At 40.7% G+C, this 20,862-nt stretch overlaps 1 protein-coding gene across 1 annotated transcript in view; it reads left to right on the forward strand.

The window, feature by feature from the left end:
• LOC134882563 (neural-cadherin-like) overlaps window positions 1-20,862 on the forward strand; it is an 85,835-nt gene that overhangs the window by 34,925 nt on the left and 30,048 nt on the right. Inside the window, exons 6-15 of the mRNA XM_063910346.1 lie at window positions 591-840; window positions 4,364-4,506; window positions 6,009-6,181; window positions 7,881-8,049; window positions 8,619-8,789; window positions 9,317-9,489; window positions 11,972-12,139; window positions 14,042-14,291; window positions 18,954-19,081; window positions 19,460-19,646. Of these exons, the coding sequence (XP_063766416.1) occupies window positions 591-840; window positions 4,364-4,506; window positions 6,009-6,181; window positions 7,881-8,049; window positions 8,619-8,789; window positions 9,317-9,489; window positions 11,972-12,139; window positions 14,042-14,291; window positions 18,954-19,081; window positions 19,460-19,646 (1,812 nt within the window). The remainder of the gene's footprint in view (window positions 1-590; window positions 841-4,363; window positions 4,507-6,008; window positions 6,182-7,880; window positions 8,050-8,618; window positions 8,790-9,316; window positions 9,490-11,971; window positions 12,140-14,041; window positions 14,292-18,953; window positions 19,082-19,459; window positions 19,647-20,862) is intronic.

A 20,862-nucleotide genomic window follows, 5' to 3' on the forward strand; every position in this document is an offset into this window, starting at 1 on the left:
TATAGTACAGTGAATAACTATATTACAAAACATTGAGGTGAGAAGCATTGAGATGCAAGACTGCTACTGCTGATTCCTGAACAACAGGAAACACAGACATCAAAAGAATGTGTAATGTGCTTGTGTTCTGAGCTAGAGGGACTGTGTGTGTAACACTGACTTTAAGTGAAATTCAAAAAACAGCTAACTTAAATTAGCTCTGCAGCCGAGGTTATCAATATTAGTGGCTGTCGTTCTATTACACATTAGAAACAAAATCTATATATTTTTTTCTGTATAATTACCTCGGAGTAAAATCATTTCCAAACACTTGCTGTGGAAAATACAACTTGTTTATTTCATTGGCTCTTTTTGCCGTCTTTAAGCTCATTTTTGCAAATGATGGTAATTACTCTGAAGGGGCTCAGTCAGTGCAGTTTATGTGCTAGTAATTGTAGCTGTCAGAGCTTATGATCTATTGCATGTTCCGCAAGGCCATAAAGAGATAATGATCTACACAGATGTCAACATATTCATCAGCAGATGCCGTCTCATCAGCTTGTTTCGATTAACTGTAAATTGATGGTCCTTGTGTGATGTCTTTCCCTTAGTGTTGGCCACGGACTGTGACTCGGGGTTAAACGCTGAGCTCACCTATTACACCCTGAGTCCGGACTTCAGCATTTCACCACACGGGACCGTTTTCCCTGCGGGCCGGCTAGACTACGAGAGGCCCAACCATTTGTACGAGTTTGTGGTGATGGCGATGGATGGTGGGGCAGAGCCTCACTCGGGGACGGCTACTGTTCGTGTGAGGATGGCAAACATCAACGATGAGGCCCCCGAGTTCTCCCAGCCTGTGTGAGCAGCTTTACCACTTATTCTTACATAATAGCTGTCCATTCTTTCCCATAAATCCTCCTCCGTCATTTGTGCCATTCATTTTTACACCATAGTTTGGTACAGTTTTTTCTGCCTTTCTGCTAAACAACACAACAGCAATGACCGAGATATGAATTTTAAGAGAAAGCTGATGCTGATGCATTCATCAATAATAATTCCTACACTTTTAGGACTCAGAATGTAGCTATTTGGAAGACTGTATAAAAGAATAAGAAAACGGGTCCAGGACAGAAAGGTGCTAGTGGATCAATAAGCCATTACAAAAAGTATGCAGTGTAAATATGTCTTTGTGAATGTTGCTTCAGAAAACACAAAAATGAGTTTATTTGCAAGGCACACCTCATACACAAGAAGCAGCGTGCTCAAGGTCCACTTGTTTTGCTGTATGCTTTGTTACTGTAGCCCAAATCATAAAAGGAAAAATGTGAATTGTTCTTAGGCCCAGAGTTCAGCTGTGACGATTAAAGTTTGTCTCGAAGATGACAAGTTGAAGGAGTGTTTCTTCTCCCATTGGATTCACCGGATGATCGCATTTCATTACATTTAAGCTTTGCTCTTTGAACCGACAAGGTAGTAGCATCATATGTCTTTGCATTACACATCTGAGACCCGTTTTCCTTCAGGCAATTTGGCGTGGTAATATTTGCTGCTGGCCAAATTGCATCAATGGCGCTGTAGTAAAACCCACACCAGTAAGACAAAGTCAATATATTTTATATGCTCTGTTAATCTGCCAGAAGAACACTATGTTCCTCACATATCACACATTAACCACGTCACAGTGGGACTATTTCATAGTATGTCCTGGAGGTTCGATAAAGAAATGTGTCTTGTTCTGTACTTCAGTGAAATCGTTGGGGTTTATTTTTAGATGTCTTCAAAAGTATGCAGTATACTGACATTCGGATGCAGTCCAGTGTGTCCTCAAGCGCCTTTTTGGCAAAGCTGTTTGAGTGGGTGGGCAGGAACTGTCACTGTGGCACCGCTGCATTTATTCACCAAAACGAGTAAACCCTTGTCCTGTCAGTCATGTTTGAATGACCTTCAAAGAAGGCTGTTGCATACCTCTGTACCTCACTCGTGTTGCATTGTCAGGTGTCAGTCTCGCTGTGTGGCTCGACACAGAGCCAAACAGGCGGGCAGAGAGGTGGAGATGTGGGCAGACAAACATAAAAGTGAGGAGAAAAACACACTGGAACACGGTTGCAGGGCAAGCGAGAGGAGAATGCCAAAACATGCACAGCGAGTAGACGGGAGACAGCCAGTCAGATATGCAGATAAACGGAGAAGGCTGTCGGCAGTCAGACAAATACTCTTGCCAGACCAGCAGACAGAGAGTTAGAAATGCAGGCGTATTGCCAGGCGGGGTGTGTTGGTCATCACACTGTGGATCACTCAGATGGAGATAAGCATTGTGAGAGCAGAAGAGGACTTTACAAGGCTGAAAGATACTATGTAGTTTATGCAGAGGTGGAAGAAGTACTCAAATCTTGTACTTAAGTAATAGTAGAAGTACCACAGTGTAGGAATACTCTGTTATAACTAAAAGTCCATCAATCAAAATGCTACTAACGTAAAAGTACAGAAGTATTGGCTTCTAAATATACTGAAAGTGAAAGTATTCATTAAGCAGATTGGTCCATTTCAGAATAATATATGTTATATGTATTGATTATAAATATTGATCCTTAAAGTATTATCAAAGCTGGTAAAGGTGCAGCTAGTTTAAATTACAGTGTATACTGCAGGGTAGCTTGTGAATTTTACTACAGATGTAACTAAAGTCTGATTGAAGGGTTGATTTTATTTCACATTATTAGTCGGAATTTTCAAAGTAACTAAAGGTATTAAATAAATGTAATGGAGTAAAAGTATAATATTTACCTCTGAATTGTAGTGGGGTAAAATTAGCGATACATTGAAAACTGAAGTAAAGTACAAGTATCTCAAAATTCTACTAAAGTACTGTACTACATTAATTGAGTTACCTTACACCACTAACTTTATACAATTAATCTTCGAGTCAGGCTAATGGCGATCCTTTCATGCTGATATTCTGGCCTCTCAGTTGTCATCTGTAAAGAGGCTCAAGGTGAGCAATGGACAGGCAGAGAAAATGCAAACAGCCTGACATGCAGGCCGGCCGGCAGACGGACAGGCGGCTTCCTCCGTCTGAGTACAACTTCACAGTTCAGTGAGATGAAGGGAGATGCTCCAGGAAGACAAGCTGAGGGAGTGTATACGTCTCATCCCACAGAGCTGCGGAGAGGTGGCCTCTGAGCCGGGTGACAGATTACAGGTCACTCATGTTGCCACGGAGACTGCCGCAGCTGGCGGAGACGAATCACCCATCAGTGTTCTTCTGTAAACCATCAATCACCTCTGACTCCTCACTAGAGACACGGACTCCCAGCCCACACACACACAAACACACACACACACACACACACACACACACACACACACACACACACACACACACACACACACACACACACACACACACACACACACACACACACACACACACACACCCACATTGGGAGAGGATGCAGCACAAAATCTCACAGGGGATGAGTTCTGCTGACGAGTCAAACTCCCAAATCTGTGAGAACGCCGCCCCCTCTCACATCCTGCTCCGTGTCTATCAGGCTTCCTCTCTCTTCTCTCGCACTCCCTCATATCACTTTACTTGTCATTTCAGTGTCAGCCGTCTTTCTTGTCACCTGCTCCTCTCTCGCCTCTGCTCTGTTATTTCCATTTCTCTTCATCTCCGCATCCTCCAAGTCAATGCAGTTCATTTCCACCGCGCGACACTTTGTCCAAAGGAGGTATATCAGTCTCCCGTTTCTCTGCCGGGCATCAGGCTGCCCAGCACCACAAAGCAAGCAAATCACTGTTGACATTTTAAAAGGTACTGGATCAAATGGGCCACAGTGGGCCAGGTCTGCGGAAGCACCATTTGTCCAATGGCTTCACCATCCCGGCAGACGTTATTATTCGTCTCTAGTCTGGCCGATTAAGAGAACAGGTTAAATCATAGTGACAAGGAGAAGCCACAACCATAAGTCTAATCAGCCTGCTGATGCTTTGGACCATATCAATGATTCGTAACTTCTGTTTGTCTCTGTGTGTTTACATCATCAGGTCTGTGCGTCCATTCTAATAATATATATTTTTTATTTGCCAAGGCTTTATCAGGTGCTCAAAGACACAGAGGTAAACATTTTCTATAAAAAAAAGGTAGAAAGTAGATTTAATATTGAGCTATTAAAACAACATTCAGCCCAAGGACACAACATTAATCTCATATTAAAATCCAGTCTGAAAAGGTGGGTTATTTGTCAGTGGGGAAGTCAGTGCAGTTGTTCTTGTGGGTTTCAGAGGGTGGGGGCAGCAATGGACAAGGCTGTGTCCCCCCAGGTTCGGTGCTTGGTTTTTGTGGTTAAAAATTGGATTCTAATTTTTCTCCATTTTGCAGATACCGCACGTTTGTTTCTGAGGACGCGGGGCCCAACACCCTCGTCGCCACAGTTCTGGCCAAAGACCCAGATGGAGATGGTATAATGTACTCCATAACAGCAGGAAACGAAGAGGGAAACTTCGTCATTGACAGCCAGAAAGGTGATACTTCTTCATTTTCCGGCCGGGCCTCACATGCAGCTCGCACTCTAATTCTCACTCCTTCCGTCAAATCACACATTCATTTTCCCCTGATACTTTTCTGCTATAGGGGCACTTTCCTTTCAGAGTCAATTTAAGGAAACATTTTGAAAGTTGATATTGAAAGATGTACATTTCAATAGGAATGACGTTTGGGGACATGTATATAAACGATGACATTATTCAGGAAATGTCCACACTTCTTTTTGCTGGTGTGAGAGGAATGTTTCGGACGTTTCGGAGCTTTCCAACATTGGCGACTGCACAGTTTATCTTTTTTATTCACCCTTTGATCCGAAACCAGTGGCAATCACTGTGACATTTGTCACCCAACCCTTTCAATTCAATTTCACAACAACTGCTCTATCATAGCTCACAATCTCCAGGCTGCGCTCTGTCAGCTCCTCTTTCATTTGTGCCGTCTTTTTATATTCCTCTCCGCCCTTTCTGTGTATCCTCAGAGCAAGAAAAATGCCAAGGCTGATATCCTGTGGGTGCGGGAAAAACCTCTATATGGCTTCCCACTTACTGTATATATTCGAAGAGTGCTGGCTCATTGAAATAGATGCTTTACCTCATGTCGCATTTGTAAACAAGGTTGACATTTAAGCTGGGAGAATTACCGTGTGTACATCCCACACTTCACTTAATTTTAATGTGGTGGTGCAGTGCTGTCAACGTCATGCATTGTCATTAGGAGCTACCCTTCTCTGCTCCCCGGGCGCGTAGGGATCACAAGTAAATTGGGAGAGAGGGGAAGCCAGGCAGTCGCATCTTTGTGTATCAGCACGCTGTGTTGTCTTTAATCAAGTGCATTGAAAGAGATGAATAGAAGCACAACAAGAGGATAAAAAATCTCCCTATGCTCTCACTTCAATGAGTTTCCCCCCACATCACAGGCTGCGTGTCGGTCCTGCAACCTCTGATGTTTTTGTATTACTGTTGACGAGGAAAGATGTTGACTCAGATGCTGCATCTTTTTATCCCACCTTTTATCTTGACTGTTACATGAAAGCAGACAGACTGGGGGCAGGGCGGGGGGTAGAGGAACAGCTAATAGGCATATGCTGAGCCTGGTTAACTTCTAACCCAAGTCACTTAGTACTTTATGTTTTCGCTCAAGTGCGTGAGCTGGATGGGCATCTTTAGGGGAGAGCATGCAATTATTAGATTAGAAATGTGACAAACTCACCACTGTGAAATTGTTTTTTGCGATTTAGTCTGCATTTCAATTTGTTACCTTTCTGTGGACTTCTGAGGTGAATTTCAACAACCCGCTATCTATCCTTCGATTCCTGCAACAACAACAGGCGGTGTGTTTTTATTGATAGCACATCCGTTGCCATGCAAGGCCACAGTGGCAATAACATCCTGCCTAATGCCGAAAAGAATGGTTGTACTTACTGTGTTATGAGGGACCCTGTTTTATAATATGTAATTTAATGGGCTTGTGGTCTTTGTAGGATTGATTCGTCTCCGCTCCATTCCCCTGCCCAAGCTTCAAGGCCTTGAGTACGTCTTGAATGTAACGGCCACGGATGACAATGCATCAGGTGGGCCACACCCTCTCTTCTCCGGCGCTCGAGTCATTGTGGGAGTCGACGATGTCAACAACAACAAACCTGTTTTTGAGGAGGTAAGGATATGTATTTTTGTAACTGAAACTCTCAAACTTTTCTACCTGGGTCTTATTCTCAGAAATCTCCTGAGAAGTTAGCATGATAAGCACGTTAACAAAGAAACAAGACTTTCCTTTTTATACATTTTCAGTTGTTTTTAATAGACAATATTTTTATATTTTATTTAGAAATACTCTTGTCTGTTTTCCTGCTGAAAGTATGTTCAAAAGATCGATACCACTCATTCAAATTGCCAGCAGTCAGTTAGCTTAGCATAAATACTGGATACAGTTGAAAACAGCTGGATTGGCTCTGTCAAAAAGTGACTAAATCCACCTATCAGTATCTCTAAATCTCAATAAATAAAGCTATTGGAACAAGAACCAAGTTGTGAGTATCAAGTGCCATGCTACCACCATCCGCTGTGACTTCAGGAAACACATGTTGTTCCTTTGAGAGCCAGGCTAGCTGTCTCTGTCTGTTTTTAGTCTTAGCACATGTAACCTGCTGTTTGCTCGATTTACAAATAAACCATGTAGATATGACAGTGTTATCAATCCAATTATCAAACACTTAGCCAGAAAGCAAATAGGAACATCTCTAAAATCTTGAACGTTTCTTTTAAAGACTTATTTTTGTTGTTGTTGTTGTTGTTGTAGACAGCGCTGTCAACCTGAATTCTTCTAAATAGCTGACAGTTAGTTGTTTTGCCTGAATTCAAACAATGTGCCTACACAATATTGTCTCCTCGCCTCTGCCTGTCTGGCTCATCTTCTTGGAGCACTTCAGTTGTTCCTCCGTCTATCACTCCTTCCTCCCTCTCCTCATCCCACTCCAGCTTCATTTCTTTGCCAATGTATTCTCATTTCCCTGGCCTCTGTCTCTCTCCGCTCTGTTTTCCCAGGAGTTCTGATTAGCCCGCACACCCACTCTATCTTTAGGCGCTCCGTTGGGATTTCAATTAATTTATGAAAAAAAGTGCAATATCATCACAATATACTATACCTGTTTAATTAACTTCCTCCTTAATTAGAAATGACTTGAACTTCGGCAGAAGACATACTCAGCGGAGCTCTAGCTTCTGATTTTTTTTTTTTTCTTTCTTGTGTGGGCTTGAAGTCTTGGCAACTTGATGTGTTTAAATATCAAGTAACACCTCAGAACCATCTGGGCTAAAATGACTTTATGTTTGATATTATGTGACAGCTACCTACAGGCCCTACTGCCGGTGCCATCACGTCCTATGAACCCTTTCATTACTTTAGCCCGCTCCCATCCTTTGATCCGTCTCCCTCCCTCTGTTTCGCTCACGCTCCTCCTTGCCTATTGTTTTTCTTTTTTCATGGTCATTCTGTTGAAAGAGTAGCTAGCATGTGTGAATTAAAAAAGAAAGACTCCAGAGAGCTGCTCTTTATCTGGGGCATATGTTCATTAGGGGGAATGGATTGAATTCCTGGTTTAGACAAAGCTTTGCAATGTTGGCTCTTCAAAAGAAAGTGTTGTTCCATTGATATTGTATACTCCATCTATAACTTCCCATATTGTTTTCATGTTGAGTACCTCTATATGTGTGCGTAGTGACCTTCTACATAATGATTTTATTTTCCTTTTGATCCCTCTTTTCTCATTAATGTACTCTCACTACATATGATAATTGTTTTTTTGCATCTGTGTGCCCCTCACTTATTTTTCTCCCCCTCCCTGTCTCTATCTCAGTGCCAGCAATATCGTGAGCAGGCTACAGTGCTGGAGAACCAGCCATCAGGGACTTTTGTGTTACGAGTGCATGCGGCGGATGCAGATGAGGGAGCAAATGGAAAAGTCAAATATGGCTTAATGCACAGAGACAGCGCCATGCCTGCCTTCAGAATTCATCAAGAAACAGGTAGAGATGTCACGCATTGTCTGTGCTAAAATAGCTCTCAATTAGAGCCAAGAGTTACCTTTAAAAAGACAGTGCTGAGTTTTAATGGCACATGACAACTCTAATTTAACATTCAAGTAGAACTGTGATCTAACGGGACACGAAATGTGGTTTTTCAAGAATGAGTGAAATGCCAAAATATCCTCCTTTTTCTGTTAATTTGGTCAAGATGGATTGTGATGAAATTGACAACACATAAGGAAGGGATTCTGTTCAGAAGTCTGAACACGTGTTATTCTGTCACTCATTTCTTCAATGGGTTCCCAATTTCTTTATCTCATGGTTTAATAAGAAAATCACTGCACATAAAAAAGATTATTGACCTTTTCAGAAGAAAATGTGTTCTTGTTTTCTTGATGTATGGGTGGATGGTTAGATGGATAGATGAACAGTTGCACGATGAAATGATGGATGGTTGAATGCATGCATTGATTGGTGAATTGGAGATTTGCTGAATGGGTGAATGAGTATACAGGAATTCATGTGTGTTTGTTTTCCGGGGGACCGGGTTTTTTGTTCTGTATTCACAGGAGTTATTGTGACAGCCAGGCGATTCGACAGGGAGCGGCAGAGAGAGTATTCAATTACAGTAACGGCCACTGATTGGGCGGAGGAGCCGCTCATCGGCATTTGTCAGCTCACCATCCAAATACTGGACCAGAATGATAACAGCCCCAAGTTTGAGAATTTGCGCTATGAGTGTAAGTGATAAAAATTACACATGATGGTACAGCTGTTACACGAAAATGAGTATAGTTAAAGGAAGACCGTATCTAGGTCATCAAAGGAATGATTCACCCTCTGAATTTCTATATATCTATTTCTCCTCCCGTGTAATTCTGTAGAATACTTTGTAACCTCACATGCCTCATCTTAGTTGAAGTATTCCTTTAAAAGCACAAAGGTAAAAAGGGATGGCGAAAAGGGGCTCCTTTTCTACTTTAGTAATTACATTTAATTGAGGATGTGTTTTAGAGTGTGGCAATAAATAGGCCTCTACATTTATACCATTCATTCGGCTGCTTAATGAGTTGAATTTCACAGTTAAAACTGGAAATAGACATAAAAAAATACCTTGACAATAACCCAAATTAGTTTTGCATAATAACGACGTCCATAATAACGACGTCCATAACACCCTTCATGCATGACCTTACCCTTCCCTGTGATGTTTCTACCTCTCTGGTCGGCAAACTGAGTGCACATGCATTATTTCTATCGTCTGTAGACTTTCTGAGAGAAGACACTTTGGTCGGTACCAGCTTCCTTCGCGTGGCAGCTCACGATGATGACTTTGGGACTAATGCAGCTATCACTTACTCCATGTCCCTGGAGCTTCCTGAGTACCTGCGGGTCAACCCTGTCACTGGATGGGTCTACGTTAATCAGCCCATCTCACAGGTCAGTCAGCAGTTTCCAGAGGGCTCTCTGTCAGCCAGCAAACACACACACATATACACAAACACAGTGTGTATCACATGGCTGGCCTGTGTCTCTGTGTCAACAAAGTTAATGAATAAGCCACCTCTGCTTCTGTCTGCTACTCCCAATCTCGGGTGTGTACTCCCAGAGGTGCTGCATGTGGACTGACCGCAAAAGAACACGGAGGGAGACTGATTTAGGCTAAACAATATATTTGAGCTGCTTGGGATTCCTGTGGATATATCTGATGACTGAGCTTCTGTCTATTGCACTGATATAACATTTTTTTTGTTAAATATGCATAAACCGGCAGCATCTCTCGACTATCTTCTAGTGTATGGCACAGGTTTTTAAGAAGATAATTATTACAAAGCACGACACGTCCATCTTCAGTACTCTGGTTTTGATATACAGATTCAAGGCTATTTAATTTTTGTTTATCATCTGAGGCTTTAATAGGAAGACTGACAGCGTGCAGCAGCTTTAGACGTATTTTAAGGGAATTAACTGAAACAAATTGGCGGCCTGAATATGCATTTGATCAAAGCACAAATACTCCAGTTTTTTTTAAAAGGTACATTTTCACCTCTGCCAAAGAGGTCATGTTTTCAGTTTGGTTGTTTCTTTGTCAGCTTGTAAGGAAAAAATCCTGGCTCGATTTTCATTAAAGCATGTAGCATTGGCCAAGGAAGATCTATTAGTAGGAGAATCATGGGCGAGGACATAAGGGATTCTAACATTGCGAGGCATTTGTCCTTGGCAGAGGACTTTACGCAGCGAGTGCCCTTCCAGTTTTACGTTGTATAAATTATTGTTTCCAACATGAAAACTAACTATAGCTGTTAGTCAGTTGTCTTGTCTGGTTGATGTTTGTCCACAAATACATGTACCACAAGAGTTTTACAGAGTCAAAGCTCCAGTGATGTAACACATTTCTACATTTTTGGCAGGTGTGTTGTCAACTTTGATGTTTCCTGTAGCCTATCAGCACTCTTCTTGTTGTTTTTGTCTTCCACTTATTCAAATGTAGTTGTTCTTTGCCTAGAAACTTGATAAAGCACTGTAGAACCGTTCAATATTTAACATGCTTTTTAGCGCAGTAGTGTTAGAATTCTCTAGAAATCCTACTGCAGACTTCATGCAAAATTGAAAATGTTAAGCCCAAAACCTCGCTCAACAAAGCTGTTGCATATTTAAACACGGTTTCAGATGCTATTTGAATCATCCGGCAATGCTTTTATTGTAACTAAGATTGTAAAAGCATCTCATTAAATGTTAAATGTCTTGGATGCATTGTTCTATTTAGATTTTTTTCATCATAGTTTCTGATAACAGTGAATACATATAGGGTATATTTTCACACAACACTTCAAGTGTGCGGTATGGTTCCCATTAGACTTCAGTGGAACATGAAGGAAACAGCATTGGACAACAGTGGGCCTTATTCTTAAGACAGCACAGCCAGAGCCAGCCTCAACTTACAGTACAGAACATCTCCGCAGAGAATTACTGTAAGGGGAGATGATGGAAAAGGTTGCTGTTACCACATTCAGAATATTTAATGGGTATGTTCTGGTTCAGATCTGACACCCTTCCTGCAAATTGAATTTAAAACCTTGTTTGAATGTTACCACAGAGACAGTCATTCATTAATTTATTATAAAAGCATGTTAGACCTCACGGATTACAATCTTTGTTCACTGGTTTCAAGCTTCGAGAAAAGTGTTGTACTTGTTCACAAACACTAATTGGATTGTCCCAGACATAGAAAATGGAATTCCTATACTTAAGCGAGATTTTTTCTTTATCAGAAGCCAACAAAAGAGTGGCTATGCCAGGATTTCCATTGATAGAATAATGCAGCTGATGACTGAAATGTTGAATTTATTATTTGAGCCGTTTTTAACAAAGTGGTGTGACTATGACTTACACTATTTTTTACTGGAAGAATGGAATTTCCTAGGGTGGCCATAAAGATGCCCCTTTTAGAGGTTTCTTTCTTCCCTGATGTGAGTCTAATGTTGATGTTACCCATTGTCTGCTATAGATAAACAGAATGAAATACTCTAATGACCTGTTAAGGAAATCTGCTTTCCCTGCATTGTCCATCTTGATGAAAAACAGTTCCTCTGTAAAAATGTACGCCTTTATTTCGTGGCAGTTCAATTATGGCACAATTACAAACGTAGTGGAGCTTTTGTGTAACCTGAATTATAGCTTAATTCATTTTGTGTAAGGATCACACTGCTGCCTCTGTTGCTATATTAACACCTAATTAAATTACTTTTTAAAAATTGAGTTAATGCAACGGGTGATCACACTGAGTGTCTCAATCATTTTTCCTTAAATTAGAGCTGTGTATCATTTGATAGTTGCTAATTACATTTAAATCAATCAACAATCAGTTGATCTTTTCTGCTAGAATTTCTATGATAATCATTTTAGTGACTGAATGTTACAGAGAACCTACATCACGCGGGACATCATAGCTACGGATGGGGGGAATCGGAACACTTCTGTGGAGCTGGCAGTCACCATCACCAACGTGAAGAACCAGCCTCCAAAATGGGATGCAGACAGCTACAGCGTCGTCATTCCTGAAAATTCTGCAAGGGACACACCGATAGTGGTACGTGTGGCTATGATTGGAACAGTGTACATTTGAGCACATATGTTGTATAGCTGGTTCCTCTATCCTCTATCTCTTGCTATCTTGAATCAGCGTAATGTTTGTTTGCTTACCCTCCTGGATTAGTGCACAGCCTTATTCAGACACCGTGTTCTCATTGTGCTCAAAATACACCTTTTGGAAGCTTGTCAGCATGCTGTAAAATCTGTAAACATGTTTTAGTTGGATGTTTTAGAAGAAAGCTGACATTTGATCACATGTGCTAAGCAAGATTTATGACTCCAGGCTTATTAAAACTATTCAAAACGTCTCCTTTGATGTGAGAAATAATATTGCTGTCAAACTGTACAGCACAAAAATCTCTTTGTCCTCCTAAGGTTTTCACAAAGGGGATTCACTTCCAGATATGAGCTGATGTCAGGGCTCTGAGAATATGTTTTACTCTCATCCTTCTCTGAGTTTCTCTAGTTTCTAAGTTCAGATAATTAATCTTGAAACAATAGTAATCAATATTTGACAAGCCTTTGCTTCCCTCAATTATAAACCATTAAAACAGTCATTCCTAATTTTAATCAAGCCTGTCAAATGTGAACAAATGATACCTAACTACCTTGAAAACAGTTTACATATACCCTTATTTGCTCTCTTGTCAAGTTTTGAGTTGGATGATTGATACCACTCGTGCCTGAGCATTAATAATGAAACTACAGCCTGCGGCTGGTTAGCTTAGCTCAGCATCAGGACTGGCTCTAACCAAGTTTAAAAATACTTCTACCATCAGGTGTTATTTTAGGAAATGAACACGTTTTTTGGGTTGATTTCTTTTCCCGCTAGGCTAAGCTAATCGCTTCTCAGCTCTAGCTCCTGACAAAATAATTTGTATAGCGTCCCCGACTGAATGATGGTTTAACTCTTCAACTGAAGGTAACTGTTTAATGTATACCCTTGCTTGCATACAAATTGTTTCCAACGTAAGGGCTATAAAAGAAGAAATAAAATACAACAATCGGTTGCCGTCCCACAGACAAAAACCCCCACATCCCTCAAAAACGAAATCATACAATCATAGCTCCCACCGACAATACATCATGAAACATTAGCTCTTTCAACTGAACATACATACACAATACTGCTCTGTAACTAAATGAGCGGAACACATCACTGTCGGCTATAAGCAGTTTCGCTAATTCAAAGCATGAACACAAAACTCTGCAAAAACCACGAAACAACAAAGCACAACATCACTCAACATATCAAACTCCAAAGGTTATTTACAATTGGTATCATCCAATTTGTTGCAACAAAGCGAATAGTCCTAAATAAATGTTCCAAAATGTTCAACTATTTATTCATGACCAGAATAATAACTTTCTATTGTTGAGTTAGCAGCTTAAATCAGATGAGTATAAAGTTTACAGAAGAGCCCAGAGGCGCTTACCATGCCTAGCTTTAACCGAGAAACAGGGAAACGGCTTACCTGGCTGTGTCAAAGTTGAAAACTACTTTTTACAAACTTTACACTTCTTCTGTCCCTGTGCTATAGGGTTAAGTATTTGATGTCGTAACCACAAGATTAACAGGCAAAGAAAGGAGTGTTCATGTATTGGTACAGATTTTTGTAAAATGTCAACAGAGCTAGCGGTGAGTCTTTATGCTAAGCTTACTGTTGCTAACTTTTTCCTGGCACTTCTATTAGGGCATTTCCCCCCAAAATGCTGAAATATGTTTTAATGCAAGAGGGAAGATTTCGAAATGGATTGAGATAATCAGCCACATTTTGTGCTTGTCTGACCATTTCAGCTGAGGGTGGTTTTCTGCTTTTATGTGTACTGTATGTGGCTTTCTCTACTTAAAATGAGACAGAGGCTTTCAGCTATAAATGTAACTTCTCATCTATTTCAGACAATCAAAGCGACCTCTCAGCTAGGTGACCCGAGGGTGACCTATAACCTGGAGGATGGGATGGTTCCTGAAACCAACATGCCGGTCCGTTTCTACCTCTCCCCCAACCGTGAAGACGGCTCTGCGTCCATTCTGGTGTCCGAGCCGCTGGACTACGAGACCACACCCGTCTTCTCTCTCCGAGTTCGAGCACAGAACGTGGCTGCCGTGCCTCTTGCAGCTTTCACTACAGTTTATATCAATATAACAGGTGTGATTAGTAATATTATCACTTACCAATTACCAATTACTCACCAAGGCACTGGAAGAATTGGTTTGAATATGTTTTAGAAGTATAATCATACAGGAATCAAATTGTCCTGTAATGGGGTTGAATTTAAAACAACCTTAGTGACCAAGAAATTCCTAATAATGTTTGAGATTTCATGCCTGAGGTTGGAAAACGTATTTTCTCAGAGGTTCAAATAGTCCTCCATCAGATGCAATGTTTTTGTGATATATTTTTCATTAACCAGAGAACCCAATGTGCACCGAATTCAGAGAACCACCCAGCTGTCTTTGTTCTATGGTGTCAAATTGACAGTCAGACTTTATTGTTCCCTTAGCCAGTTTTATTGATACTCTTAAACTGTCAGACGTAATTGTGTTTTTGGCTATTTTCACTTTAATCACATTAATATAATTAAGTAAATAGTAAGAGAATGATGGATGATTTCATTAATTGTCAAAATATTCTAGATTGACATAGAATTTGTTGAAAAGGTTATGGACCATGTCAATACTAAGGGTAGGCTAGATCTCACTTCTCTTATCATTTCCTCGCTCCTCGGTCTCACCAGAAGTTAATTTGTTGATTTTGTTTGCGCCAAGGAGCGATAACCGAAGATCCAACAGACCATCCTCGGGTGAAATCCTTAGCCACTCGCCCCGCCCCCTTACTGTGTATCGCTCACTGATTGGACGCTGCAGCACATGCACTGATCTTATGCATCGTAACAGGAGAGCAGTTTAACAGCTAGACAGGGTCAATTTTCAGAAAATCAGAACCCCGAAGGCATTTTGTGAATATTTATAATATACAACATTTCTAGAGGGTATTAAGGGGTGCTGAATCCAAATCTGCTGCATATGATGCTAAACAATTTCCCAAAATGCCTCAAAAGTGAGAAATCCAACATGGCCGCCACCGTCAGGCTGAAATCTATTTTTCAGTATATCTTTTTGACTAAACAAGGTACAAACATGAAATAAATGTGCTTTTGTAAGTTTTCCTACATGAGCAATTCAATGCCATATTCAGATTTGAGATGTAATGAAACTGCTTGGATATTGAAAAAATTGTTGTTTTTAACTATGAATAATTACTCAGTTATTATTATTATTATTATTGATAATAACAATAATAATAATAATAATATCAGGCTACATTAACTTACTTTGTATTTTTTTTTAGGTAAAATGTACAACCAAATGTACAAAAAGTTACAAACTTGAATTAAATGTTCACAGGTTTTTTATCATCCTGTCCTGATTTAGATCAAGTGTCAATAATCAGCTTGAAAATCACACAACTATAGAGAAAAAAGTGGTCATTAGTGATAAAGAAGTTGTCAATCAAATAAGATCCAAAAGCAGGAAGATACATAGGTCATGGTTTTATTCATTGAACTATATCCCAGTAGGAGTACAGTGACAGCTTATTCGCAGTCCTCTTCAGTGTTCTGGCAAGTGTTTCCTGCAGTTGCATGCGTCTATACATTCCATGTTACTCTTTCTGAATAGAATAGAATAAAATAGAATAGAATAGAAAGATTACAACCAGTACAAGTAGAGTTACATTGGAATAGATGTTACAGTTATCCTTACAATTATTTTGTTCCTTTGTTACTTTTTTCCCTCAGTTATAGGTTCACAACTATCAGGTTATGGGTTAAACAATCTGTTAATAACAAACAGTCAGCAGTATAAAGTCTGGCAAATTGATATTCTCTACCAGTCTATCATATTTGTACAATCTTGTACACAATGATCAACATCAGTTAATCCCCTATACACATACCTGCAGCTGCAGCGTTGGCTGAGGCATCCCTTGGTACACCCACATGAAGTGAACTCCCTGCTGGCTTTAGGCATAGGTGGCAGAGACACTAGCCATGGCATAACTGACCTTCCTTGTGCATCCATCCCATTTCATCCACTGGAGGAAGATCAGGATGTGGCAGGTGAGCTTGTTTCCAGATTGTCGCTTGATAGTGTGAACGCATGATATGAAACTTCACTGCATCTGAGGTTGGAGGCAGAGTCTCTTGTGGACGACCTTTGCAAAACAACTTCACTCTTGCTTTGTTGCATGTATCAACCTTGGGCACACCATACATCTTACAGATGAATTTCTCTGTTGAATTCACAATATCTTCTGTGAGAGGGCCCTTCCCAAGGCCAGTAAGATCGGTGTGATGTTGCTCGAACATCTTCCAGGCTGTTTTCTTTCCGTGACTGCTGAACTGAGACACACTATCACAGCCAGTGATGGCATGGAAGGCAAGGAGTGTGTCCACTTGATCATCAGATAGTAACTTGCGAATGTCATGTACTGGGAAATACTTTGGATCCTTTGATGTCCCGGCTTTCATGTAGAGATGGGTACATCCGATTCTGTCATGATGTGCTAGAAGTAGAAGAAGCACGTCTGTGCCACGCGCTGACACGACTATTGTGTCCATAGGAGCCTGGATGCAGTGCAAAATCAGTCGTGTATCAGCCTCCTCATGGTCAACACTCAGAGAGGAGATATCAAGTTCTGGATCTGATGACTTGACAGTGGTCGCTGCAGCAAACCCACCTGATACTACAACCACAGGCTCATGTTCTGGGCAGTGTTCTATCAGATGGTTTGAGAGTAGTTGAGCGAGATCTGTTTTGTTCTCTTCCAGTGCCGTGAAGCTCGACCAGTCTGCTGGAAATGGAACAGAGTCATTCACAATTTCTCTGCATACTGGTTGGTGGTGCTGTTTACGTTTCTTTCTTGTCCCTGTTTTGATGGATTCGACATGGTACCTGTCAAAGACCACATCAACCCTCTGGTACTTCTCTCCCATCTTCAACACTGTGTCAGCAAACATGTTGGCCTAATGTTGTAATGTCAGGCGGCTTCCCAAGTGCCATTACAAGTGCTTGGCCATCAATAAGCAAGCAGCTGGGTTCCTGAAGGGGCACATCTGCAGGGGTTTGGATATGTTTTGTCAGTATATTTGCTAAAACAGATGTGTTGGTGGAATGTAGACTGCCGTTGGTTGCGACCAGAGATGGCGGGATGGGCATCAGTTCATGCTGGAGAATATTTTCCAGGTCTACCTTGCGACCTGCTCTATAAGCTATGATGAGCCTTTGTAGAATCTGCCTGTCCACTTTGATAATGTTTAGCTTGTTCTTGGAAAGTTGCACGATATCAAACAAAGAGGCAAATGTTTTGGCTTTGTTTTTTCGAATGGGTGACTTGAGATCCAAGTGCTGGTCACTATCTGGAGGTTCACACAGACGTTTGTCCACAAACACTTTCATTTGTGCCCGTCCAAGGTGTTCTGCACCAAGCAGAGATTCTTGAATCTGGAGTGTGACCACGTCCACGACCACGAGAAATGCTAAGCCTGGGGGGTGGGGTGGGATTATATTGAGGATGGCAAAGATTCCATTACAGCACATTTGACACATTTTACCTCAAAACAAAATACAAAGTGAGTAAAAGTAGCCTGATAATATTATTAATAATAACTGAGTAATTATTCATAGTTAAAAACAAAACATTTTGCAATGTCTAGGCAGTTTCTTCACATTACATTTCAAATCTGAATATGGCATCGAATTGCCCATGTAGGAAAACTTGCAAAAGCACAATTGTTTCATGTTTGTACCTTTTTAGTCAAAAAGATTAACTGTACTTAAAAATAGATTTCAGCCTGGCGGTGGCAGCCATGTTGGATTTCTCAATTTTTAGGTATTTTGGGACATTTTTGAGCTTCATATACAGCAGATTTGGATTCAGCACCCCTTAATACCCCTAGAAATGTTGTATATTATAAATATTCACAAAATGCCTTCAGCACTTTAAATAAGCACATTTTCAGAAATTCTGCCTAGACTAAGCGGAGAGAAGACATTAAACTCCTCAGTTTTATACAGTGTTTTGTTTCAATTAATATATCATATCTGAACTACAAAGTGGATCTCAAATTAATTTTTATTAGGAACACAATAAAATTAAGAGACAGATTTAACATCTATCCGCAGGAACAGCTTTTTCATTTTACATTTTTAAGAATGGCTATTATCTTTTTTTGAAAATTAGTTCTTAGTTCATTAAATGTATTTGGGTCTACCACAAATGATACAAATGTGTACTAACAGAGGGTTCAAGTGGGGGGGGGTTTGAGCTGGCTGCTGTCAGACGATCCAGCTGTACTGGCGTCATCACAAATGGACATCGCTTTCCGAGCAAAAGGACATCCCTTTGCTCTTAAAACTAATTTCTTAGCTTCCTCTTTCTTCGCCTGGTTTCCTTAATTGCATCTCTCCCTGCATCCCTGGTGGGAGGGACTAATGCGCAAGGAAAAGACGCAAGTGAGGGATGCAGGGATGCAAGTTAAGAGAATTGAGATCTAAAAAAAGACAATTTGATTATTGTCTAACTGTTCAGTGTAGTGCTGGGTTCATCTGCAGGTAAACAAGTTCAGTATCCTGACTGTTCACCTCAGAATCTGCATTAAGATGTTTTGTGTTACACTCAAGACACTAAATCTTTTATGTGTGCAGTTACGGAGGCTACACCTTTGGAAGCTAGAAAATGTATGACCTAATTACTATCTGGATATGAACACATTATCAATTTGCTACTAAATCTCTCTTCTCTCCCAAGACGTCAATGACAACGTGCCATTTTTCACCTCCTCCATCTACGAGGCCTCAGTAACAGAAGGAGCTCAGATAGGGACTTCGGTTCTCCAAGTGTCCGCCCAAGACAAAGACCTAGGTCTGAATGGAGAGGTTTGTGGTTTTTCCATATCTGTTTATATTGTGCAGGTATAAAACAGTATAGACATCTTTAACCACATCGACTCCTTGCTCAACCTTCCATGTTATGCTACAATAAGTAATCTGTTATATCACAATTTATTCCTCCTGTTCCAGATTTGTCAAGGTGCTAATGGGAACTGTGTTGAGGAAATTAGTAACTGATAGTGATAATATCAGAGGGACAGAGTATCGATCACATTTTTTTTGTAATAAGAAGACGGACTCTGGGAATAAGACAGACAACCTGCAGTCATTTCTAGCCACAAAGCCTTTAATTTGTCCTATTTCTGCAGGTTATTGCTTGAAAGAACACTGTGCCTTGATTTTGAAATTCCCTGTGCTCCACAGATCACTTACTCTCTGCTCATTGACAGCAGCGGCGATCACCATCTGTTCCGCATAGACCCAACACTCGGGATCGTCTACACAGAAGCTGTGTTTGATCGTGAGGCCCGTAGCTCCTATTTGCTGGAGGTTCAGTCAGAAGACGGGCTGGAGTCTGCGCGACCTGGCAAAAACAAACAGCCCAACTCAGGTGAGAGATTATTAGGATTTTTTTACATGCATCAGACCATTTGAACTAGCATAGAACTGTTATGGATGTTTTCATCTTTGCTCTACGTCATTAACAATACATCTAAATAAGATTGACAACCTTCAAACACTTGTACAATTAGCTATAGCTTAACACAAAGACAGGAAACACAAGGAAACATCCAGTCTGCTCCACAGCCAACAAAATCGCCCCATCAGCAACTCTAAAACTAACAAATTACCCCTTTTTCGATTCAGAAAACTGCTCCTGTGTCAGGCGAGAAAGAGTATGGCACTTAACTCCCTAGCATAACATTAAGCTTGGCATTAAGCGTAGCATGAGCTAGCTGCCAGCTTCATATTTACAGTACAGCCATATGAGTGGTATCCTTCTTCTTGGCCAAATCTTGGCAAGACAGTGAAAACATATTTCCCATCAAACTATTCCTAAAGCTATTTTTAAGCCAGTATTCAGTAATGTACAGTTAGATCCGGTTTTGTTTATTCCTACCCTTTTAAGTCATACAAAATGTTAGTTTTTCTTTCCAAGAAACAATGTTATTCCGAAGAGTTAACTTTGAAGTGACCTCTGGCCTGTTGCAATGTCCCATTCATAAGAAACAGCATTGTTCTTCCCTTCAAGCCTACAGGGCAATACTGAACAATATGAGGAATTTGTCCTCTGTACACTGTGTTCAAAAACAGGCCGCATTGGCGAAACATTCATTTACACCTTGGGATTGACTTTGAAAGGTGAACCTAATTTGATTTAGTCTTCTGCCATGACTAGACCGACTCACTCTATACAATATGAAACTAGATCAGATTTATTTTCGTCACAAAACCTTTTTTTCCTCCCATTGTTAATTTCCTTGTTCAATATTTAACCTGTGTGTCCTTTGTTTGTTTGCCATGTTCTTTCTATGACATTTTGGCAGTCATAGAACTTTAGCCTGTCCCTAAAGTCACATAATAGGACATTTGCGTCTTTTGTAAATGTTTGCAGAGGATGTATTAGGGGTAAAGGGTGATGTTTTGAAGCAGTAAAGCCTTCTCTCCAGAAGTGCCAGGACTGCTTAGCATTTGCAATGAGCCTTAGCTGCGTCTTGGGCTACGAATCTCCCATATCCAGAAGGGGCTCATCTCCTCTGCAAACATTACCTGTCTCGCTGCGTCACCTCTGGGAGACACCAAGAGGAGGAGGGAAATGTAAAAAC

The sequence above is a fragment of the Eleginops maclovinus genome, chromosome 2, assembly GCF_036324505.1.
Source record: "Eleginops maclovinus isolate JMC-PN-2008 ecotype Puerto Natales chromosome 2, JC_Emac_rtc_rv5, whole genome shotgun sequence".
NCBI lineage: Eukaryota > Metazoa > Chordata > Actinopteri > Perciformes > Eleginopidae > Eleginops > Eleginops maclovinus.